Below are 25722 nucleotides of genomic sequence, written 5' to 3'. Positions count from 1 at the left end.
CCATACCCAGTGGACAGCGCTTGATTGGAGCCAATTTCATCCTACAACAGGACAATGACCCTAAACACACCTCCAAATTGTGCAAGAACTATTTAGAGCAGAAGCAGGCAGCTGGTATTCTATCGGTAATGGAGTGGCCAGCGCAGTCACCAGATCTGAACCCCATTGAGCTGTTGTGGGAGCAGCTTGACCGTATGGTATGCAAGAAGTGCCCATCCAACCAATCCAACTTGTGGGAGCTGCTTCTGGAAGCGTGGGGTGCAATTTCTCCAGATTACCTCAACAAATTAACAGCTAGAATGCCAAAAGTCTGCAATGCTGTAATTGCTGCAAATGGAGGATTCTTTGACGAAAGCAAAGTTTGATGTAAAAAAAATCTTATTTCAAATACAAATCATTATTTCTAACCTTGTCAATGTCTTGACTCTATTTTCTATTCATTTCACAACATATGGTGGTGAATAAGTGTGACTTTTCATGGAAAACACAAAATTGTTTGGGTGATCCCAAACTTTTGAACGGTAGTGTATATTAATTCATTTATTCTTTCATTCATACCTTCATCTATTCAGTGAATCCCATCTCAAATGGAAGTCTCATTTGGAGTACTGCCCTGCTAACAAAATGCAAATAAAACAATGAAAGAGAACAAAATTAACATGAGAAACATGGAGAAATAAAGACAAGTTAAATTAACTGAAAACATTTATGGTTTTTTGGTAACACAAATATATTAAATGGTTTTGAAATGACACAAGGGTACCTACCACATTGGAAAGATGCAATATTCTGAAAGTCATTTCAGGTGTGGGTGTGAAGGTTTTCTTGATAGCATATGTTAAGGAAAAGTGGACTCTTGTGTCCTACTGTGGCCACATAAGCGAAAATAAAGTATACAATCAGTGGTGCTGAGAGAAGAAAAACAAATTATGATGTGTTATGTGGTCTTTCTGTGTAATGATAATAGAGCTGCACCGTTTATTTGAAACTGCCACAAACAGTTCAGCATGTCTTGTACATAGTATGTATATGTCTCATTGCAATCTGTGAACATCTCTGAAAAAATAGATGTACCCCGAGGTGAAGGTGATAATTTACAGTATGCTCTCACCTGTGGTAGGGCAGATATGTCAGCATTGGCTGTTTGAGTTCTTTCTGAAGTTTCCATGTTTTTAGTGAAAACCTCTCCCTTTACAGAATGGTGTGGTGGAGTGTCGCAGGATTTTCTGTCCCCCTGCAAACTGCTCAGAGGACTCGCGGCCTGTACATGTTGATGGTGCCTGCTGTAAAAAGTGCAGACGTAAGTATCAGCCCCACGCATTTAAATATTATTTTCACATTTAAATTCAAATCCTTTCCCTGTCAAACCAGTGGGAAAATTGCAGAGAATTGCAGAACCATTGGCTCTTGCACAAAATATATATAAAAAATAAGGATGCAAAATTGTACAATACAACCTTGGCCCATAAATCACTTAAAGCACTATTGTGTTTAGGCAAATAAGGGCCACCTTGTCTTTTTTGTCCACAAAGCAAAGTCAGCACATTGGTGCCTTGCTGTTATGTTTATCCATTATCCAGTCATTAATTTTCCAAGCTGCTTATCCTAATTCGGGTCGCAGGGTGCTGGAGCCTAACCCAGTGCTCATTGGGTGGAAGACAGGGAAAAACCCTGGACAGGCCACCAGTCCATCGCAGTATTTACCCATTATACCCACTGTAATTACCATTACCACGGAATGTAAACTGAAATGATCTGGGCCAAGATAACCTTAACTAGTTCACTTAAGAAATGATGGAAGGACTACTGTCAGATTTTGGATGTCAGAGCACTGATCACCATGTCTTAGTCCTTTAGATGTCTGTGGAGGTGGTTATGGGAGCTAAATGTCATAGCAAAATACACTCACTGGCCACTTTATTAGGTACACCTTGCTAGTACCGGGTTGGACCCCCTTTTGCCTTCAGAACTGCCTTAATCCTTCGTGGCATAGATTCAACAAGGTACTGGAAACATTCCTCAGAGAGTTTGGTCCATATTGACATGATAGCATCACGCAGTTGCTGCAGATTTGTCGGCTGCACATCCATGATGCGAATCTCCCGGTCCACCACATCCCAAAGGTGCTCTATTGGATTGAGATCTGGTGACTGTGGAGGCCATTTCAGTACAGTGAACTCATTGTCATGTTCAAGAAACCAGTTTGAGATGATTTGAGCTTTATGACATGGCGCGTTATCCTGCTGGAAGTAGCCATCAGAAGATGGGAACACTGGTCATAAAGGGATGGACATGGTCAGCAACAATACTCAGGTAGGCTGTGGCGTTGACACGATGCTCAATTGGTACTAAGGGGCCCAAAGTGTGCCAAGAAAATATCCCCCACACCATTACACCACCACCACCAGCCTGAACCGTTGATACAATGCAGGATGGATCCATGTTTTCATGTTGTTGACGCCAAATTCTGACCCTACCATCCGAATGTCGCAGCAGAAATCGAGACTCATCAGACCAGGCAACGTTTTTCCAATCTTCTATTGTCCAATTTTGGTGAGCCTGTGCGAACTGTAGCCTCAGTTTCCTGTTCTTAGCTGACAGGAGTGGCACCCGGTGTGGTCTTCTGCTGCTGTAGCCCATCTGCCTCAAGGTTCGACGTGTTGTGCGTTCAGAGATGCTCTTCTGCATACCTCGGTTGTAATGAGTGGTTATTTGAGTTACTGTTGCCTTTCTATCAGCTCGAACCAGTCTGGCCATTCTCCTCTGACCTCTGGCATCAACAAGGCATTTTCGCCCACAGAACTGCCGCTCACTGGATATTTTCTCTTTTTCGGACCATTCTCTGTAAACCCTAGAGATGGTTGTGCGTGAAAATCCATTAGATCAGCAGTTTCTGAAATACTCAGACCAGCCCGTCTGGCACCAACAGCCATGCCACGTTCAAAGTCACTTAAATCACCTTTCTTCCCCATTCTGATGCTCGGTTTGAACTGCAGCAGATCGTCTTGACCATGTCTACATGCCTAAATGCATTGAGTTGCTGCCATGTGATTGGCTGATTAGAAATTTGCGTTAACGAGCAGTTGGACAGGTGTGCCTAATAAAGTGGCCCGTGAGTGTATTTCTGCAATTGTTCTTGGTTTTATGAAGCACATGGGTATAGTAACTAGGTATGGGTGGGGTTAACCAACTAGTCATTTAAACATGTAGAAATGTGCTGGATGGTTTCAAATATACTATCTTTTTTAACAAAGATCCTTTTGTATTGAAGTAATATAAAACCGTAAATGAAAAGTTGTGATTTGTACAGCTGTCATTTATGATAAAAGGATAAGCGTGGTTGTAAGCATTCTAATTTTAAGAAATCAAAAATCAGATCTTGTGATTTTTTTTCAAGAGTATGATAAATATTAGGAAAATAATTGATGGGCAGGAGGTTGTGAATGTGGTGAGTCGGCAGTGAGCTATAGTTCCTGATGGAGTCCCACACAGCATGTTCCCAGGAAGCATTAGGATGTGTTACACAAACATTTTAGAGGTTGCGACCTGCAAATATTCTGTTTTCCATCTGCAACTGGCCATGAGTAAATGATAGGTTGCAAAAATGACAATTATCTGCCTCAGTTATTCTCTTTTAAGCTGACTGTCACAGCAAAATGTCTATGTGTGAATGTCTGTTAGATTTGATTTGATTTATGCAATAAAAACATTTCATATGTTCATCCTGAATAATCAGAATCAGAAACACTTTATTTGTTATTTCATTTTATGCACTTGTGCACATGAAATGAAACGAAACATCATTTCCCCCAGCCCACAACAGTGCAACACAAAGACAAAAACACATCCAAAAACTACAAGAACTACAAGAACACATATATCCAAACTAACACATATATCTAAACTAAACACACACAAAAAAAATCACTGGCCAGGAGAACGAACAACAGCCAGGATGACTGTCGGAACTGCCGATCTGCATGGTCTAGCAGTTAGTTTAGCCTGTGCCGCTTCTGCGTCCTGTCAGACCACCCTCGATGTTTCCTCTTCGGGCGCAGCTCCGGTCAGGGCCATAGTCCTTGGGCCCACAGGATGCAACAGACCAAGCTCCCTCAGCTGATCCAGTGTTAGCTCTCCCAGCCAGACACCTTTGACACACCTTGCTGCACTCCACACGATGACACTAAAAACACAGTCAAGGCTAGGCGACGCCGCCGCCAGACCACGCTCGTTGTTATCGAAATTGCCGGTCTGCATGGGCTAGCAGTTAGCTTAGCCTGTCCCGCTTCTGCATCCTGTCAGTCTGCCCTCGGTGGTACCTCTTCGGTCACAGCTCCAGGCAGGTCTGTGGTCCCTGGGCCAACAGGACGCAGCAGACCAAGCTCTCCCAGCCGATCCAGTGCCAGCTCTGCCAGCCATCAAACGAAGACAAACTTAAACATAGACAAAGACACTGCATAAACGGTACTGTGGGAGGCTGCCGCAAATGTGAATTCGTGCCACCATCTTCCCACATGAGAATAACGCCTCTCTTTGCTTATGCCAGCTTTAAGTTTGCAACTAGAACATTGTTTTTAAGACCTATAAAATATACCACGTCACTGAACAAATATCATTAAAAATATACCATTATTGCAAATTTATTGACATTGATATTAGTGATGTCAAACTCTACGGATGATTTTATAGAAATCGAGAGGAAAACCAGGACCATGGCGTGCATGTTGGATTTTTTTTTTCCTTTAGGCGCGAGTGTTACAAGAGCAGGCATGAGCAAGATGAGTGACTGAGTGGACCTCCTCAAACCCATCTAAATTACATCGCTTTGTTCACTTTACACTTTTAGACAAGACGGTTAACAGATTACATTATTGTCATTTAAACAAATGCCTATCCCTAGTAATAAGTGTTCACACCTCCACAGATGGCCCTGTATTTCTCACCGAAAAGCCAAAACTCTAAACCCCAAAGGATGCCCGATGTCTTTGAATAATCCCCACCCTGTTCCTCTGTGAACATCACAGGCCTGGCTCAGAGGAGGAAGCCACGCTGCAAACTTGTGACTGGGAGCTCTACAGTCCTGCACCCTGGAGAGGAGAAAAAGCAGGACTTCATATCACATGCCTCATTTTCTATTTCTGCTTTATTGCCAGAGGAATGTGCAGAAGGGGCCCCTCTGTTGTATTCTTAATGCAGTGTTACATTCTCTCTCCTCTCTCATGCACACTAGCCAAAGCAAAACTTGATTTCTGAAGGACTTAACTAGACAGAACTTTGAGGCTGAAAACTTCTCCTAGGCAGTCTCAGAAGTATTTTGGCATTTCTGACTATTGTTGAAATCAGTAAGGGAACATAATTGGGTTGATGAATGAATCTATATTTAGTATATTGCAACATGGAAATCCATTGGCTCTATTAAAGCATTCCTGAAGCAGCAATGATGTCTTTTCTGTCCACAGCTAAATGTATCTACATGGGGCACACTTTTTCTGAAGGACAGCGCCATTTATCCAGCAGCTGCAGGGAATGCAAGGTAATAAAGTCCCCCCCCCCAATTCAAATCTTTATCATCCAACAAAGGGTCTGCAGCCAAGGTGTGAGATAAATGCAAGGAAACAGTACATTATAGATGACAATTTTAACACATCTACATTTAACAATGTGACTGACAAAACTCGAGATTGCATCAAAGGCAGAGAGAGGTATTTCATTGTTCGGTGGCAGTGTTCCTGTATGATGTCTCCAGGTGAGAAGAATCTCATTGCACAGTCCGTTCTGCAGTGCTTAGCCTTTTGAACCATGATGCCCAAAGCAGCCCTTGCAGTCTGTTTCTGTGTAAATGTGTAATTACTCTGTGTGGTGGGCAGGTCTGTGTAATATTCAATTAACCAGCAGACTTATTAGTTTTTCTTCCCTATCCAATCTGTTCAATCTGCCTCTCCTCTTTGCTCTTCTGCTGAGATAGCTGAGTAATTAGAATAACTCCTGAACACAGCGACACAAAGGACTGTTTTAAGTCAGAGCTTCATCACTGTGAGGATAGTTATTAAACTCATTATTCCAGTCAGGCATAGCAAAGAAAAAAGATAAGCTGTCCTCACTTTTAGGTATTAATCTTATAAATTTCTTACAAAGAAATATGCAATGGGTACCTTAGATTCATTATCTCTTAGAGGCCTTTAAAAAATGTCAATTATTGTTTTATAAGATTTTATTCAAGATACATTACTTATAAGCCTAGAAAAACTGGTTAATTGCTCATTTGTAATATCAATACAGTATGCCACAATGTCCCATCAACCCTGGAATGGCTAAAATTTTAATGCATGTCAAGATGTCAGTATGACGAGAAATGCCTTCTCTTGAAATGAAAGGTCCTTATGAGGGGGAGCCCCGCCTGCAATGTGTTTGTATTGTGAGACTTTACCTCAGAATACTGCTCGGATCCTTTGAGCCACCTTGGGGCTGAAAGGTCAAATTCAAAACAGAGACAAAGCTTGTTGTGTGTGTGTGTGTGTGTGTGTGTGTGTGTGGGTGGGTGGGTGGGTGGGTGGGTTGGTGGGTGGGTTGTGTCTGCATGCAAATATTAGTTCGTGTATCTTCTTAGCACAAATCTGTGTGCTATTTATGCTTGAATGACAATATCTGTGTGTGTGTGTGTGTGTGTGTGTGTGTGTGTGTGTGTGTGTGTGTGTGTGTGTGTGTGTGTGTGTGTGTGTGTGTGTGTGTTTGTTTGTTCACGCTCATGTGTGGGCGTGAAAGGCAGAAGAATCTGTCTCCGGAGCGCTGATTAGCAGCATAGCCTCCCATCTGACAGCAGACCATCGCTGCATTCTTTCACCCTCGCAGCAGGAAAGGTGGGAGGTGTGTAGGGGGTGCAACAATGAATAAATGCATTGATATATGGGGAGAAAAAAGAAAGAGGGAGGATGATAGGCGAGGAGTGAGGAGTGAGAGAATCAGAGAGAGAAAGAGACTGCATGAGAGAAAGAGGGTGAAACTAAGCCAGGCTATGTGGGGATGATGTGTTAAATGAAAAAGCAGATCATCCCATTTGTGTGGGTCTATATTTTTAGCAAAAAGCAGGCTGCCTGTTTTTGTGTGGCGCTGTATAGCTAACTGAACATCTCTGTGAGCTCCTCAATATGGGGCATGTTTTGCCATGGGGGAGCAGCCGCCCTCCCAGCCATACGATTAATTTCAGTGCAGAGGCTGCTGAGGCTCTCTACACTGTTGAAATGTCACTAGACACTAGAATTCCTCATTCATAGCCGCCTGCAATGTCTGGCTAATCTTACAAGGTAACAACAATTAACAGAATGACTCACTGGCAAGCTGGCTGCCCTGCTTGCTGGCTTCAATGGCTATTTGTAATTGAGGGTAAATTGGTTGCACATTGCATGGCTGGCAGGAATTGAATAAAAGGAGCTCACTGGTATTTTTCTCTGTAGAAATCAAAATAACCCCTGGAGGTTCTTATGTGGACTAGGATCAGATGGAGGTTAGATGGAGTTTTCTTTTTCTTTTTTTGTCTCTGCCAGAGGTCTGAGCGGTGGTTGGTAGGAAACAGAGACAGCTTCTCAGTAGAGAGTCGCTGTATTATTCTCACCAACATGGTCAAGGGAGCAGTCGGTGTGTCGCCTAAAAGAGGATGACTTTGAAGCAAGTTTTGGAGGGTAAAAGGCATCTTAGGGATTTGAGTCCATACCTCAGACCTTAAGGAGGGATACAGGGACCACCGGAGCACTGACACAAAAGACAGGCTGTTCCGTGTGGGCCACGTACAAAGTTATTTGTTTTTAAGGCCCATGGGATGAGGACAGTGCTCCGTCACCTGTGCTGTGTTCTGTTTCTTTGTGTGTGCATCTATGCCCTTCCCTCTCTCTCTGTATTCATGTCCTTCCTGTGAAATGTAAGCAGCATGGAGCTGTCAGATGTCTGGCTCTCCCCTTTGTCATGACATCCCAGTTTAGTCGGGGGTATCTTAAGGAACACTGTTGTATTATCTTAAATGACAATGTGACCACCAATAGATTTCGGCTTTGTCGTCTTCATCTTTCATAATCTTTGAATAAAGAGGGTTTATCTGACATATTGCAGATTTAAAGACAACTGTTTTGATGTGGTTGGAGCTAGATATTTGAAAATCTAATTAAGCAAGAAGCATACAGTGTCATTGATGTGAAACATAACTCTTATTGAGGCCATGGAAGTAATTACTTGGTGAATTTGTATCTTGTAGACTTGGGTCGTGTGTCCACTGGAGTCTTGTGTTTTTGTAATTGGTTTCCTTTAAAAGTTATGCTTTGTGCACTCCTGGAAAAAAAAATGCAGGGGCTGGGCTGTGTTGTGCCACAAGTACTCCAGAGTACTGTTTCCAGAGTTGAAGCAGCTTCAAATTTTGCTGGGGTGCACAGTTCATCAATGTCCCCTCAAGTTCCACCAACCAATAAGAATGAAGGAGGGGTGGGACTAGAGCAAACAAAAGCTAGATCTACTTAGCCAAATCAGTGATAAGAAATTAAAATGCACAAATGAATATGAATGTGGCCAATCTGCATCACAGCAAGGGCTCTCCTGAAAAAAAGCACACAGATAATTGTTGAGGGTGCCACAGTCCATTCATTAAAAAAAAAGAAAAATGATAAAGATAAAGATAAAGATGCCAGAGATAAAAGCACTTATAACAAAGACCAGAAACAGACATCTCATTAAAAGTCTTAAGTTGGGGGGAGAGCTATGCAGGTCTGTGTCACTGCAGCTTCAGCTCTCTCCCAGTCCCTGGTGTTTTCATTTGGGGTGTGGAGCCAATTTATCAGTCCTGTATTAATTTGACTCACTCACGACAGCTGGTCCACACCCCACTCCGTCACAATGAATAAAGAGAAAGCAGTAGGAATATTGATTTTATCATGAAACGTAGACCATTGTGTAGCAACAAGTTCCAATTATGTCCTCCCAGCACCAACTACCTGGCTTTCACACAGTGCTGTCCAAGTGGAAACCTCCACCATTAATGCTAGCGATGTTTCCTTGAAAGAGGTCTCCAGTGGACACAAGACCTAGTTTTATGTGCTCGGTGGGTTTATAAGGACATATTTCGCTCAGGAATTTCAAGCAGTGTTGCCAGCTTCCCTGTAAGGAAATTAGATATGACGATAGATGTAATATATATTAATATACTCGCTGCCTCAAAAATCACTAGTAGACTACTTGCCAAATGAGGCCATCAGCTAATTTGCATACTAATCTGCATTTGATATTACATGGGAAAGAATGCTACAGTGGGGGAGAGAGAGGAATAGTGAATGAAAAATAGCCTATATGTTTACAGATATAAGAGATCAAAATAAAAAAAGGAAAACAAAATAAATAATTAACCCACTATTTATATGTTAACATGAACTATATGCAATAAGGCATTTGCGGGAGGGAGGGAGACAAAAAGTGAGACCAAAGGGTTGAAGTTGTTCACAGTGGGTGAGTGAGTGAATTCCTTTTCAGATCCAGTTGTTTTGCACCTAAAAATAGAAATGAAAGGGTCAATTTAGTTTTTTGTCCATGGGATGTGAGATATGGAGGGTTTATTTGGTCACAATTAAAAGTAAAAGTTCAAATATAGAATTTAAAGAGAGAAAATTAATTAGATTATTTTACTCCACAACTAGGAATAATCAGGCCACAATTAAATGTTAAAAAGAAAAAAGAACTTGAAAACACAAATTTAAAATGTAAAATAATAATTTGAAAATGTAAAATGACACTGAAAAAAGTGAAATTTAAAATGCAAAAGTTTAAATGGAAACGCTCAAACTGAAAGCTTAAATTTTTGAGATGAAATTGAAAATGGCAATGGAAATAAGAAAAGGGAAATATCAATTATGAAACTCAAAATGGGAAATGCAAAAGCTTAAATGGAAATGCTTGAATTGAAAGCTAAATGGAAGAAAAACTTCTTTTTTTGCATTTGACCTTTACCATTTGGGGTTTTGAATTTTATCTGTTCCATTTTGGCATTTGGCATTAACCATTTGACATTTTTAATTTAGTCTTTCCCATTTTCCATTTGGCTTTTCAAGCTGTATATAAACGAGGGGGAGTGGTCCAAAGGCTGGAGGGAGGGTCTGGAGCAGCTGGGGCGCAGAGGCACAGTTCCATAAAGTTGGAAATGTAGAGATTCAAAATTCCAGGATCAATAACTAATAAGTGAAATGTTGTTAAAACACAAACAATGCCTCGTTCCTACTGTAGTAATGTAGACAACAAGCTACAATCCAATGTTCACCAAAAAAACCCGTTGTCTGAGCTGGACAAATAACATTGGTCTCTATGTAAAGCCATCTGCGCAGGGACCATCTAAAAAGTTCAGCACTGAAAAGAGATACTACAAAAATATTCAACCCCCTCCCCCACCCATTATCCAAGCCACTTATCCGAAGTCAGGTCACGGGATGCTGGATCCTATCCCAGCAATCATTGGGCGGCAGGTGGGGAGACACCCTGGACAGGCTGCCAGTACATCACAGGACTGACACATTCCCACCTAGGGACAATTTAGTATGGCCGATACACCTGGTCTACATGTCTTTGGACTGTGGGAGGAAACCAGAGCACCCGGAGGAAACCCATGCAGACACAGGGAGAACATGCAAACTCCCCACAGAGGATGACCAGGGACAACCCCCAAGGTTGGACTGCCTCGGGGTTCGAACCCAGGACCTTCTTGCTATGAGGTGACTCTGCTAACCACTGCGCCACCGTGCCGCCCAAATATTCAATAACTTAATTTTTATACAGTGTAGTGTCCTCAAGACTACTTCATACATCATCGGTCTCCTGTTGGTTATACTGCAACACTTAATTTGGAAAAAAATGTGCTTTTGCATAATTTTGGGGAATTTTTATTGGGAAAAAATATTCAATAACTTTACTCATACAGTGTAGTAAATTATGCAAAAGCCAATTGATAAAGGACAAATGCCAAAATGGAAGATAAGATTTAAAATGCCAAATAGTAAAGGGAAAAATGCAAAAAGATGGGTTTGTCTGTTTAATCTTTAAAAATCAGAATAAACGGCGGCGTCCGGGTAGCGTGGCGGTCTATTCCGTTGCCTGCCAACACGGGATCACTGGGTCGAATCCCTGTGTTACCCCCATCTTGGTCGGGCGTCCCTACGGACACAGTTGGCCATATCTGCGGGTGGGAAGTCGGATGTGGGTAATTGTCCTGGTCGCTGCACTAGCGCCTCCTCTGGTTGGTCGAGGCGCCCCCCCCCCCCCCCGGATCGGCAGAGGGGGTGGAGCAGCGACCAGGATGGCTGAAAAAGTATGAGGTAATTGGCCAGATAAAATTGGGGAGAAAAAGGCGGAAAATTGGAGGAAAAAAAAGAAGAATCAGAATAAACTTTCTTGGCCAAGTGTTCTCATGCATATGAGGAATTTGACTCTGGTTTACAGCAGCTTCTAGTACTTGCATACATCACTCACAAAAAAAGAAGACAAACCCAATAAAGAAAAACATAAGAAATAAATTGAATATTTAATAGAGTACTAGAGCTAAGCATTTATACGCAACAGGCATGTCACTACTATACAGAGTTTTGTTATGGTTGAATAATTAATAGCATATATTACATTGTTTATATAATCGGCTCCAGCATCCCCACAAGCCTGAGAGCAGGATAAGTGGTTCAGATAATGGATGGGTGGAATAGCATAACTTTGTAACTTGTTATGCTTATATATAATTATATTATATTAAATACTATGTATGTATCTATTATATAATTACATGATATATTATATACTTATGTTATAATTATAACAACAGTAATAATTTGTAACCAGTATACATCAGTTGTATGTGTATTTACAATTGTGCATTTGTATTGCACATCAGGTTTAAAAAAAAAGGTAGTGCACATCATCGATATATGTAGGTGAGACATCTTGACATGAGAGGGCTATTTACAAAGTGTCATATTTACATAATAATTGTCGGTTACTGCACCATGCTGTTAAGTGTTCATGAGAGAGATGGCCTGTGGGGGAAAAACTGTTCTGTGTCTGGTGGTTTTGGTGTACATTTGCTCTGCAGCACTTGCCAGAGGGTAGGAGTTCAAACATACTGTGTAATGGGTGTGGGGGATCTGTTCTGATTCTGCCAGCCCGTTACCAGGCTCTAGAGGTTTACAAGTCCTGCAGGGTGGGCAACGAAGTGTAAATGATTTTTTCTGCTGTCCTTACTGTTCGCTGCACTCTGTTCCTATGCTGTTTTGTTGCTGCTCCGAACCAGACTGATGGATGTCACAGGACAGATTCAATGACTGTGGTGTAGAACTGGCTCTCCTGTGGCAGACACATTTTCCTCAGTTGCCACAGAAAGAACATCCTCTGCTCGGCCTTTTTGAGGATGGAGTTGATGTTGATCTCCCACTTCAGGTCTTTGGAAATGGTAGTTCCCAGAAATGTGAAAGTCTCCGTGATTGACACAGGGCTGTTGGATATTGTTAGGGGGCACAGTGCTGACGGATATCTCCTAAAGTCCACTGTCATCGCCACAGTCTTGAGCATATTTAGCTCCAAGTTGTTCTGACTGCACCAGAGCACCAGCCGCTCACCTCATGCCGATATGCATACTCAATGCCATCCTGGATGTCTGATGACCACAGTGTCTTCTGCAAACTTCAGGAGTTTAACAGATGGGTCCTTGGAGGTGCAGTTGTTGGTGTAGAGGGAGAAGAGGAGTGGGGAGAGGAGGGGGGAGCACCAGTGCTGACTGTCCGTCTACCAGAAGTGACTTCCCCAGCCTCACCCTCTGTTTTCTGCCTGTCAGGAAGCTGGTGATCCACTGACAGATGGCAGGGGATACAGTGAGCTGGGAGAGTTTGGAGGAGAGGATTTCTGGAATGATGGTGTTGAACACCGAGCTGATGTCCACAAACAGGATCCTTGCATATGTCACTAGGCAGTCAAGGTATTGCAGGATGTAGTGCAGTCCCATGTTGACTGCATCATCCACTGACCTTTTTGCCTGGTAGGCAAACTGCGGGGCATTCAGAAGGTGTCCTGTGACGTTCTTCAGGTGGGCCAACACCAGTCATTAGAAAGACCATGACCACAGACATCAGACCGACAGGCCTGTAGTCATTGAGTCCTATAATGGAGGGTTTCTTGGGGACTGGGATGATGGTGGAACATTTGAAGCAGGAGGGGACTTCACACATTTCCAGGGGTCTGTTGAAGATCTGCATGAAGATTGGAGCCAGTTGGTCAGCACAGGCTTTAAGACAGATGGGGGGACACCATCTGGGCCCGTTGCTTTCCTGGTCTTCTGACTCTGGAAAAGCAGGCTCACATCCTGTACACTTATCTTGAGTGCAGCCTTAGTATTAGGGTTAGCAGGGGGGTTACCAGAGGTGTAATGGGGGCTGTTGTTGTTGGGCTATAGTGGATGAGGGGTGTGAATGTGTCCCTCTCAAACCTGCAGTAAAAGACATTCAGGTTGTCAGCCAGGTCTTTGTTTGCCTCAGCACTGAGGGATGGTCTTTTGTAGTTTGTGATGTCTTGCATGCCCCTCCACACTGACACAGGGTCATTGGCTGAAAACCGGTTTTTCATCTTTTCAGTGTTGCTTCTTTTAGCCACTCTGATCTCCTTTGGCAGTGAATTTCTGGCCTACTTGTAAGGGGCTCTATCCTCACTATTTTAGGCATCCTGCTTGCCTGCCGAAGTTTTCTTAGTTTGGCTGTGAACCATGGCTTGTTATTGTTGTATGTACAGAAGATCTTGGTAGGCACACATATGTCTTCACAAAAGCTGATGTAAGATGTCACAGTGTCAGTTTGTTCATCCAGGTTGCCAGTTTCAGCTTCAAATACACTCCTGTCGGTGCAGTCAAAACATTCATTCAGTTCCTGCTTTGCATCGCTTGTCCATTCCTTCACTGTTTTCACCACAGGCTTTGTAGATTTTAGTTTCTGCTTGTAGGTTGGAATAAGAGGAACCAAGAAGTTATCAGAGTGCCCCAAAGCTGCCCAGGGGACAGAGTGATATGCATCTTTAAGAATTGTGTAGCAGTGGTCCAGTGTGTTATTTTCTTTGGTGGGACAATTAATATGCTGCCTGTATTTTGGTAGTTCAGGGTTTAATTTTGCTCTGTTAAAGTACCCAAAGATTATGAAAAGTGAGACCTTGTGTTTTTGTTCCAAGCCAGTAATCTGGTCAGCCAGAGTTTGCAGTGCGCCATTCATGCTGGCTTGGGGTGGGATGTGAACAATGACTATGATGAAGGAGGAAAATTCCCGTAGTGAATAAAATGGCATGCAGTTTATGAACAATGTCTTTAAGTTTGGGCTGCAGTATATACTTTGCACTGTGACATCTGTACAACCTTCATTTATGTAGAATCAAATTCCTCCGCCCTTCATTTTCCCTGATGGCACCGTTACGTGAGCCGCTCAGTTTAGGCGGAAGCCAGGCAGATGTAAGCTACTATCGGGGCTGAAGCCAGGTTTCAGTGAAACAAAGCGCAGCAGAACGTGGAAAGTCCTTGTACGTCCCTTTGAGGAGAAGCAGCTTGTTAATTTTGTTGGGCATGGAGCAGAGATTTGCCAGGTGAATCACTGGGAGTGCAGATCGAAATCCCTTCTGTCTGAGCCTCACCAGCGTGCCAGCACGTTTCCCCCATCTGCGTTGCCCCCATGTCTCACAGAGAGCCACTCTTCCTCCAACTAAGATATCCAAAAAACTTCCAGGGTTTGTTAAAACTGGTGAAAAACTATATGGAGTGAGAAAGTAATTGGATTTGGACACACAGAATAAACAAAAACAAAGAAAGTACTAGCAAGTGCCATACCAAGGTTGCCATCCACGGTGCCATCTTGTATGTTCCCAGGTTAATTTCAATTTAAGCATTTCCATTCAAGCTTTTGCATTTTCCAATTTGAGTTTCATAATTGATGTTTCCATTTTCTTATTGCCATTTTCAAGTTCATCTTTACAATTTTAAAGCTTTCAGCATTTGAGTATTTCAATTTAAGCATTTGCTTTTTAAATTTCACAGCCACTTTACATTTTAAAATGATCAAATTTACATTTTTTCAGAGCCACTTTACATTTTAAAATTATCATTTTACTTTTTAAATTTGCTTTTTCGGTGCCCTTTATCTTTTTAACATTTAATTATGGCCTGATTATTCCTAGTAGTGGGGTAAAATTATAATCTATTTAATTTTCTCTTTTAATTGTATATTTGGACTTTTGCTTTTGATTGTGACCAAATAAATCCTCCATAGTGAAAATGTTAAAGCTTGATACCTAAAACTTATTGAACGCAGATGATAATGAATGATACTGTTTCTCTTCTGTTTGATATTATAGCTTTGAATGTGACTCTCTCCTGACTTTTCAGAATGGACTGATGGTGAAAGTCTCAGAAACTTGTTCAGAGCTCAACTGCAGCTTCACTGAACAGATCCTACCTGACAACAGATGCTGCAACGTATGCAAAGGTGGGTACTTCCATCATGTGTGTAACTCGGGAAAGTCTCCTCGGGATGTTACTTTTTGTTTGGACAGACCATTTTCTGCTTTTTTTCTTTCTCTTTTAATATGCGAGTTCACCCTACTGGCTCATCAGTCCCTTGCACTGATCCTTGTCAGTAGACCATGAGGAATCCTCATCTATTGCTGGTCAAATAAGTTGATAGTTTTTGTTAGTTTTCTCTGTTTGTTTCCAGGAAGAATGCTTCATCTGCTCTTGGCTGAGCTATGTATTGAAGCAGATTGGCCTGCAGATTGGCTTGAGAAAACATGCTATGCCAATTTCCCCAAGCCCCACTGTTTTGGCAGAGAGATGGAGGGTAAATAGCCAGTAGTCATTAAGTAAATAGACTGAATAAATGGGAGAGAAGAGGAGAGGAGGAGAGAAGAGAAAAAAGAAGAGAAGAGACGGGACCAGAGCAAAGGAGTAAATTCAATGAACAAAAAAGAGGAGGGGAGGGTAAGGGAAGAGAGTAGAGGGGAAAAGGGAGGAGAGGAGAGGGGGGTAAAGTAAGGGAATGGGAGGAGATTAGAGAGGAGAGCCCAAAAGCACTAAACATTGAAGAGTAGATTCTCAACACTTCTTCACTTAAACCTTCTAACCCTCACATTCCCTCGATCTCACAGCCACAGCCATTAAGATGCTGTGGCACTCATTATTTTCAAATCATCCACAGTGTCTGTTCTCTACTACATGGGTCAATGCTTAGTTCCCAGTCTGAATTAAAGGGATGTGATTAAAGGGATAGTTCAGTGTACTATGTGTGCTACTGACTTAAAGTCAGACAAACCTGTCAATACCTCTTTTATGTCTGTGCATTTACTAGTTTGAAGGTATGTTGAATGAGTTCAGCATAGCTTAGTTCAATTGCTGGATGTATATGTGGATCATTGGCAGCTCCTCTCAAAAGACGGGAAATACACCTTTCGAAAGCTGAAGTCTGAATATGCAACTAAGACACCGAGTAAAAACCCTGGAAAGGGAACTGTCCCTTTAAGCCTTTAGCGTCACTCTGCCTCTTAAGACGGGTTGTCACACATTTGTCACTGACTCTAGTATCCAACTGAATGGCAAGGCTAGAAGCCTTCATTTAAGGGTATTCCTTCACCTGTGTGTGTGTGTGTGTGTGTGTGTGTGTGTGTGTGTGTGTGTGTGTGTGTGTGTGTCTGCGCACTCACGTGCACATGTACACGCACACACACATATACTTAACGCGTGTTTGTGTGTCCAAATGCACATTGCACTAACTCACCATCAGCAGCTGCACTTCACTCAGCTCAAAAAGGATGACTTAATCCACCCACCCCATCTTGCTCTCTCTCTCTCTCTCGCGCTGTCTCTCTCCCACTCACTCACTCACTCACTCACTCACTCACTCACTCACTCACTCACACACACACACACACACACACACACACACACACACACACACACACACATTAGATACTCATTTTTGCCTAATCAGTCCTTTATGTGAACTCTCTATTCTGAGTGTGGGAAGGTAGAGGATAGGAGAAGTAAAGACGGCGGCTGAGAGAGAGGGTAATGCAGGCACAGCTCTTTCCTCCATAATGGGTTCCCAAGTCTTCTTACTGGCCTCACAGGGCTTTTATGTACCACTAGACTGTCACTCATCACACGCTATGTCAGACTGGATGAGTTCAAACCTAGAGAACAGGAGACAGTCGTTCACATGCAGCCTTGTGTGCTGCACCTGTCTGTCGCTCGCTCTGTCACTCACTGTATCAGACATCTCTCTCTGTTCCTGTTCCTTTTCTTTACCCTGTGTGACTCGTTTCTCAGTGTCTTAGCATGTTGTTTCAGAGAAACTCTGTGTCAGCTTGACTGATCAGGTATTTGTGTGTTTGTCTGCATGTGTGGAACATGTTACTTTGGAAGGTACAACTTTTGTTGTTGCACAAGACTCAGTGCAATCATAAACTTCATACTGCTTGCTCCTAACACTGGACCCTTGAAATGTGCTTGTGTGTGTGTGGGGGGGGGGCATACGTGCATTTATGTGTGTTTTACTTTTCAATGCCTTGACTCAGCAGATTTACAAATAAAACCTTTGCCAGTGTTGAGCCTCAATTTATTTATTCATTTATTCATTTTGTCTCGTTCCTCCAGGTTATGACTTTTGTGCAGAGGGACTCATTTGTGGAGAAAACTCGCAGTGTAAAAACCAGGACACTAAAGCAGAGTGTGAATGCAAGAGTGGCTATGCCTCCATTCATGGAGATTCCACCTACTGTGAAGGTAGGACCTCTTCATCCAACTTAGGCTGAATCACTGCTCATCAATCTGACTCCATAAAACCCCTTCTCTGAGTAAGAGAAGCAGTGTGTCATTATTCTCATTAACAAGGAAATAACGGCTCTTATAAAGGCCCTGGGACTTAGAATGACAGTTGTAATGAGCACATGACATGATGACTGTCTTTAAAGGGGGCAGATAGCAGGTTAGCTCTGAAAACTTGCTGACTTGTAAGTTACAGCTGTGTGGATTCTTGTCAAAGATTTTGTAGAGCAACTATAGTTGCCCACAAGCAGGCTATGCAGTTAAAGTAGAGAATAAATTTGGGGCAGAAGAAAGAGAAATAAATTTGAACTTTTTATATCAGAGACTTGGTTTGTTTAAACCAATGACGTGCTCAGATTACTTCAAAGTAAAAAGACAAATCTCCACAGCAGCAAGCAAGATCACATAATAAAAGCCAAGTAATATTTTACATATGTACTCAGTTTAAGGTTTGTGCAATTTACCACTGAATCAGATACTACTATGAGCTTTTTAATAATTTTAAAGAGTCAGAATCTAATCTGTGGTATATCAACTGCAACTCCAGTTTCCATAAAAAAACATGGTAAAAAATTTATGTTTTTTTAAGAGACACTGAAGTATGCCATGGTGGCTGTTAATACTGTTGTTTCATAGCAAATGGGTCGTTTGTATGATCCCATCCCTCTTTTATAAAGTTTGCATTTTCTTCCTGACTTCACTTGAGTTTCCACCTGGTACTTCGATTTCCTCCCACAGTCAAGAGACAGTCATTTTAAGTTGAGACAATGAATTATTGACATATGCTGTACTAGGATGACTAATTATAGGAACATGTAATTTTTATCCCTACTGTGGAGGTTGGTGAGCTCATTTATAGGCCTGTTCTGGAAACTGGAGCTCTTGATGAGGACATCAGCATCCATTCAGTTGGCCCAGTGATTGTCGAAAGCCAAGGACCATCAAATGACTTGTTTATATTAACACCATGGTTTATGGGAACCACAAGGCCAAAGTGCTTGTGAGGGAGTTAATGGCCTTATTTGATTAAGAGGCTTGGGAGTTGTGTTTGCTGGATTGAAGGATTTGCTTGACGTTCAGTGCAGTTGTCTTTGGGTTGGAGCCACAGTAATACTGAATCCGCTGAACACACGGAGGGCTGGGTAGCTGCGTCTCCACCAGTCTGTCTGCCTCTGTTTGATCTGCATAGTAAAGAGGTTTACCCAAAGCCCCACTCCAATCCACAACACTTCCACACCATATGAGGGAGGGCTGGGAAACGCTGATTGTTAGATCAGCTATGTAAATCGTTGAACCATGGCTCTTTTGGCTATGGCAGCATTATCCGTGTTTTGAGGTAGCTCCCTACAGGCAGCTCAAAATTCTCTTCTGAATGGATTAGCTCAAGTCCTACTGTACTGTATGTGACATCACTCCACTCTCACCTCTCCAGCTTAAACTGGCTTAGGAGAACATGTCTTATAGGGCATGGCCATTGTATAGCATGGGGTATTCATGCATTTTGGACACTGAATGGAGTTATTCAGATAGATTTCTTTTCCCCTCCTCTGGATGCTCATAACCTGAGGTTGACAGTCTGACGGGTTGTTGCTGATAGATCTTCTATTGAGAAATGTAATTTCTCCTGCCTTGTATTGTAAACAAGACAATGCGTCCAGCAGTAGGCTTAAGCTGCCACTAAACATAGCCAGTGTATCTTTATAAAACGATTCAGCATGTAACTGAATAGTTATAGATGATGCTACCAACTTCTTAACAGACGGCTTTCAGACGGAGTGCAGCCATATGATGACCTCTGTCTTGCAAGGCAGTTTTCTTGAGATAGTTTAGCACAGAGTAACGTAAATAAAACTGTTGAGCCATTTCCTTCCATAGGTAATGTTCTAATATGATACAGTCATCAGCTTATTTCTCCTGCTATTTAAATTCAATACTTTTTGGCCCTAATAGGAAATTGGAACAGGGTGGATGATGACTATTTGCCGTCATGTTAAATGGAAACATAGAAGCCACATTAAAAGTAAGGCTGGAAAGAGTAGAAGACCGAATGACTGTTTCTAATCTCTCTGTATCTCTTTCTCTTTTTTTCATCCTTGCTCTGTTAAAACCTTTCCCTAAATTGACTTATAATTAATTAGTATGTGTGGTCATGAAAATAAATCGTACCTTTTGACATTTGAGGCACCCTCAGTCTTCACATGAGTTTATATGTAGTCCTGGCCCTTAGGCCTTTCCCTTAGGCTCCCTTTTCATTGTAACACCATAAAATTACATTATGTTTTAAAATATAAGATTTAGATGGATTGGATTGGAGAAAGTAGACAGGAGTACAAGGTGATGCAGCGTAAAGCGAATAGAGAGGTGGCAAAGGAAAAGGCATATGGTGAGTTGTATGAGAGGTTAGGCACTAAGGAAGGAGAAAAGGACTTGCACTGATTGGCTAGACAAAGGGACCAAGCTGGGAAGGATGTGCAGCAAGTTAGGGTGATCAAGGATAGAGATGGAAATATGCTGGCAAGTGAGGATGTTGAAAAGGTGGGAAGAGTACTTTGAGGGGCTAGTGAATGAAGAAAATGAGAGAAAAAGAAGGTTGGATGATGTGGGGATAGTGAATCAGGAAGTGCGGTGGCTTAGCATGAAGAGGATGAAGTGTGGAAAGGCAGTTGGTCCAGATGACATACCTGTGGAGGCATGGGGGTGTTTAGGAGAGATGGTAGTGGGGTTTTTAACTAGATTGTTCAACACAATCTTAGAAAGTGAGAGGATGCCTGAGGAGTGGAGAAGAAGCATACTGGTACCAGTTTTCAAGAATAAGGACAATGTGAAGAACTGTAGTAACTACAGAGGTATAACATTGATCAGCCACACCATGAAGATATGGGAAAGAGTAATAGAAGCTAGGTTAAGAGAAGAAGTGATGAACATTGAGCAGCAGTATGGTTTCATGCCATGAAAGAGCACTACAGATGTGATGTTTGCTTTGAGAATGTTGATTGAGAAGTATAGAGAAGGCCAGAAGGAGTTACATTGTGTCTTTGTGGATTTAGAGAAAGCATATGACAGGGTGCCGAGAGAGGAGGTGTGGTATTGTATGAGGAAGTCGGGAGTTGCAGAGAAGTATGTAGGAGTGGTGCAGGATATGTATGAGGGAAGTGTGACAATGGGGAGGTGTGTGGTTGGAATATCAGATGGGTTCAAGGTGGAGGAGGGATTACATCAAGGATCGGCTCTGAGCCCTTTCTTGTTTGCAATGGTGATGGACAGGTTGATGGACGAGATCAGGCAAGAGTCTCCGTGGACTATGATGTTTGCAGATGACATTGTGATTTGTAGCAAGAGTAGGTTGCAGGTTGAGGAGAGCCTGGACAGGTGGAGGTATGTACTGGAGAGGAGAGGAATGAAAGTCAGTTGGACCAAGATGAAATACATATGCACGAATGAGAGGGAGGAAAATGGAATAGTGAGGATTCAAGGAGTAGAGGTGATGAAGGTGTATGAGTTTAAATACTTGGGGTCAACTGTTCAAAGTAACGGGGAGTGCAGGAGAGAGGTGAGGAAGACAGTGCAGGCAGGGTGGAGTGGGTGGAGAAGAGCGTCAGGAGTCATTTGTGACAGAAGGGTACCAGCAAGAGTTAAATGGAAGGTTTATAAGATGGTTGTGAGACCAGCTATGTTATATGGTTTGAAGACAGTGGCACTGATGAAAAGACAGGAGGCGGAGCTGGAGGTGGCAGAGTTGAAGATGCTAAGATTTTCATTGAGAGTGACGAAGAAGGACAGGAGTATATTAGAGGGACAGCTCAGGTTAGACAGGTTGGGCACAAAGCAAGAGAGACAAGATTTAGATAGTTTGGACGTGTGTGGAGGAGAGATGCTGGGTATATTGGGAGAAGGATGCTGAATATGGAGCTGCCAGGGAAGAGGAAAAAACGAAGGCCAAAGAGGAGGTTTATGGATGTGGTGAGAGAGGACATGTAGGTGGCTAGTGTGACAGAGGAAGATGCAGAAGACAGGAAGAAATGGAAACGGATGATCCGCTGTGGCGACCCCTAACGGGAACAGCTGGAAGTAGTAGTAGTAGTAGTAGATTTAGATGGATTGGATACTTGTATTATAGTATTAGTTGAATATGTTATAGCATTACAACAAGATTGTGCATGTGTTGCCCCACATGTAATCAAGTAATAGCTGATTTAGCCCTTAAGATACATGTATGCAATTGGTTTTTTAATATATTCAACATGTCTGCCTGATTCAGGCAGAAAAGTGCTTACATGTGCAGAAGACATGCAAGCACGCACATGCGCGTGCGCACTCACACACAAAACATGTAATTCAATTCAATTTATTGTCACTAAAAACAATGTGCAGGCACATGTGTAAAAATGAAATGGGGGCTGCGGCTTCGCCAAACGGTGCAAGACAGACATAGACAAACAGCAAACGTAGTATAAGATATATACAGATGAATACTAAAGATAAGTAAAAAAAGAACACGAGCATAAACATATTTATGGGTGCATAGGTGCAAACTAATCATTATGTTTTGTGCCTATCATGTCCTCTGATCTCCCCCCCTCCAAAAAATAAAAATATAAAATATTGGTTTAGTCCATTAAAATTTAATTACTTAATGTGGGCTGACATCATCATGTGCATGTTTATAAGATACAGCCTGTTGGAGCCATCACAGCTCTTCCAAGCTTGTGCTACACTTCTTAATGCCAAGAGAAAGTCTTGGCATTAAGTAGCTGTTATTGATTGGTCATGTCAACACTCAACAATTCAAAGGCTTACTGCGGGCCTGCTGGCAAAGCCATGCCGCTAGCCTAGATAGATGATTCATTACAGACAAGGCATCAGCCCCCTAGCAGACTCTGCCTGAAAATTTATGGGATGGGAGGGGTATGTCTTTTATGGCTTCCCTTAACTTGAAGAACTCTTCCATTTACTGTAACTCTCTTGTTGGCATGTACTGTAAAGCCATTTGAGACTGTAGCTGTGATTGAAGGCTTTATAAATAAACTTTATTTGACGTGTTTTCTCCCACTAGAGTGTCATTTAACAGGCACATCTAGTATGTGAGAAGTACAGCAGATCATTTAACACCTATGTTAAATGACTACTCCTTGGTGATAACAGCACCGGGCTCGGATATCAGGGCTGTTTTAGTTCTATGGATCAGTGGCTTCCATCTCGATGATGCCATTTGCTGTATGTATTATTTTTTATACTGTACTCTCTAACATTTATCTTCTAAAGGATGTGTCATTTTAGCAATATCCTCATCGGCTCTTGTTTATCCTGTCAGTGACATTCTTATAGTCCCACATCTACAACAGCGCCACCGTGTCCTCTCTCTCTGCCCCAGAGAACACGGACATTATTGACACTGTTGTTTTTTATGTTGCTGACAGCTTGTTTTTTGCTAGCCCCCACTAAAAAAATGTCCTGGATGATTCAAAACACATTTGGTTGAAACTGCCTCTGCATAAAAGAAGGTGCTGCTGTTTACTGTGCAAACCTGTTGTCACTGAGGAGTGTTGCATCACCTACAAGGCAAACAACATAATTCCCTGCTTGTCAGTTCAATGTAGCAGACACCCTTCCCCTATATGGCCATTGAATACCACAGGGTTTTATCTGGATATCTCCCCACAGAGGCAGGTGAGCTGTCAGTATGCCTCTAATACAGAACAAAAGCACAGAAGTGCATCTTGCAGATCTCCCTTGCAGCATATGGGTTTCAGCCTCTAATATGGCCCATCTCTTTCTAATGGACCTAAAAGGTCTCATGCCCTGCGTGACTCTCTCCCTAGCTCTCGTGTCTCTTTTTGCTGTTCGGTCTGTGGTTTAAAGCTAAGGCACATCACCCTTGAGAGGAGTATGGCAGGAGTACAGTGAGACCTGGAAAATTAATGGACAAGCCAGAGCAGTTAGTTAATAAGGAACTGGAAATGAGTTAATGATTTCAGGCATATAGAGATGAAGGTTATTTCAGTTCATTTGCTCATAAGAGATTGTTGTACAGTGGACCCCATGGGTCACTATACTGACATTAACATTAGCATTAGCTCCCGCTTCATAACTCCTACTTGCAATGAATTCTGAATTTCAGTCTGATTCCTCCTCCACTCATCAGTTATGCTAACTCTCATTTGAATTCATCAATATGTATGTGGTCAAATGACTTCAAGTGACACTTAAAAAGCCTACATCTTCCACATTTTCCTTCAGTTTGGCATCATTTTTATCATTTATTTATTTATTGGCCTACAGACTGTGCATTGCTGTTTATTTCTCTGCTATGGGTAATAAGATTACGGCCCACCATGAGGCAGACACATTAAACCCAACAGGACTATTTTCTGTTTGTTCAGCCGGCCTTCATATCAGCCCCAGAGCACCCGGGTTCCATGGCCCCGGGATTGGTTCTCTGATGTGTCCCCAGTCCAGCAGGCTCTGGGGAGATACTGTATGAAGTTGTTGTTTTTCAGTCAATTTCCACTGACACCAGAAGACATTTTGACTCTTTTTCATCTTTCTCTTTTCTTCTTCCTTTTCCCTCTTTCTACTTCTCTCTTTCCCGCTTTCTATCTCCTGCTGCCTGTCTCTGTCATCGAGTTTCACTGACTGATAGCTGCACCATGGCTTATGACGTCACAGCACTTGCTAAGTCACCCTAACTAATTTATATCTCAGCTCGCACCAGGAGGTGTTGGTTTTTGGAAATGCCTCCAGAAATTTCTCCCGTTCAGCGTGTCTCCATGTCCTGAGTCTTGTTTGCTGAGATCTCATCAGCTGATGATGTGGTCCATCTCTCTGGATGAATTGGGTCTTAAAGAGTGATTTGCAGAGGACTCTGCCTACCTCATCTGCTGATGTAGCTGTAGCATGTGGAGATGTTGTTCATCTTTGTTTGCAAATGACTCCAGGTATTTGGGGTATCTGACCTTTGGCAGGGACAGACAGACAAACGAGACAGACGGAGAGGCTGACAGCCAGATTGACAGATGTTAAGACTGTCACACAGATTGGACAGACAGGGAGACTAGGCATGTTTCCATTCCACTGTCAACTGAATTTAAAGGCACTTTTCTAAAGTTGCAAAAAATAAAATTAGTTTCATTTCCATCAGATCTGTGTAGGCAAATAAAACCATGATCATAGTTTTACATGTCTTACATCATACATATATCCATATTTCAGCACCAGTGACAAAGATGTACCAGTTAAGGTGAAGAAACAGCTGATTATGTGATTGGATTCTATTGATATTCCATAATTCGGCAAACGTGTTTCCATCAGCCTTTATGGTCCGAACTCTTTTTCATCAAGAGCAAAAACCACCTCAAGCGAGCATACTTTTTTACGATATTTGAGATTTTTTTTATTTAGTGTTTCCATTCAGCCTTTTCCCATTTGAAATGTCAAATTTCATTTCCCAAAACTGGCTTGATGGAAACCCAACTACTGACTGAAGGATGGGACAGACAGACAGACAAAAGTACAGAATGACAGAGAGATGGGACAGACAGACAGACAGGTAAGACAGAAAAACCCAACAGGCTGACAGATAGATGGAAAGACTGACAAACTGGTAAACTGACTGACCGAGATAAACACTGAATGACTTACAGATGGTCAAACAGACAAGCCAGACTGATCGACTAGTCAGCTAACTGAAAGACAGATGAATGGAAGGAAAAGCAGGGGGGCAGGCAGACATTGACACAAATCCTAGGAAGTGGGAGCCTGCAGGTTAGCCTGAAATGATTTAATCAAGGGCAGCAACTGCCTGTGGAGCAAACAGTCAGATGATGTGTGTGTGTGTGTGTGTGTTTGTGTGTGTGTGTGTGTGTGCGCGCGCACATGCT

The 25722-nt window shown here is 42.3% G+C and overlaps 1 protein-coding gene across 1 annotated transcript in view; it reads left to right on the top strand.

Annotated features, from left to right (window-relative positions):
* Positions 1-25722, top strand: part of LOC130111478 (protein kinase C-binding protein NELL1-like) — a 429520-nt gene that overhangs the window by 202735 nt on the left and 201063 nt on the right. The window contains exons 9-12 of the mRNA XM_056278686.1: positions 1198-1300; positions 5460-5533; positions 15413-15512; positions 17675-17803. Coding sequence (XP_056134661.1) covers positions 1198-1300; positions 5460-5533; positions 15413-15512; positions 17675-17803 — 406 coding nt within the window. The remainder of the gene's footprint in view (positions 1-1197; positions 1301-5459; positions 5534-15412; positions 15513-17674; positions 17804-25722) is intronic.

Source organism: Lampris incognitus, chromosome 4, assembly GCF_029633865.1.
Source record: "Lampris incognitus isolate fLamInc1 chromosome 4, fLamInc1.hap2, whole genome shotgun sequence".
NCBI lineage: Eukaryota > Metazoa > Chordata > Actinopteri > Lampriformes > Lampridae > Lampris > Lampris incognitus.
This window is presented reverse-complemented; position numbering and strand designations above follow the sequence as displayed.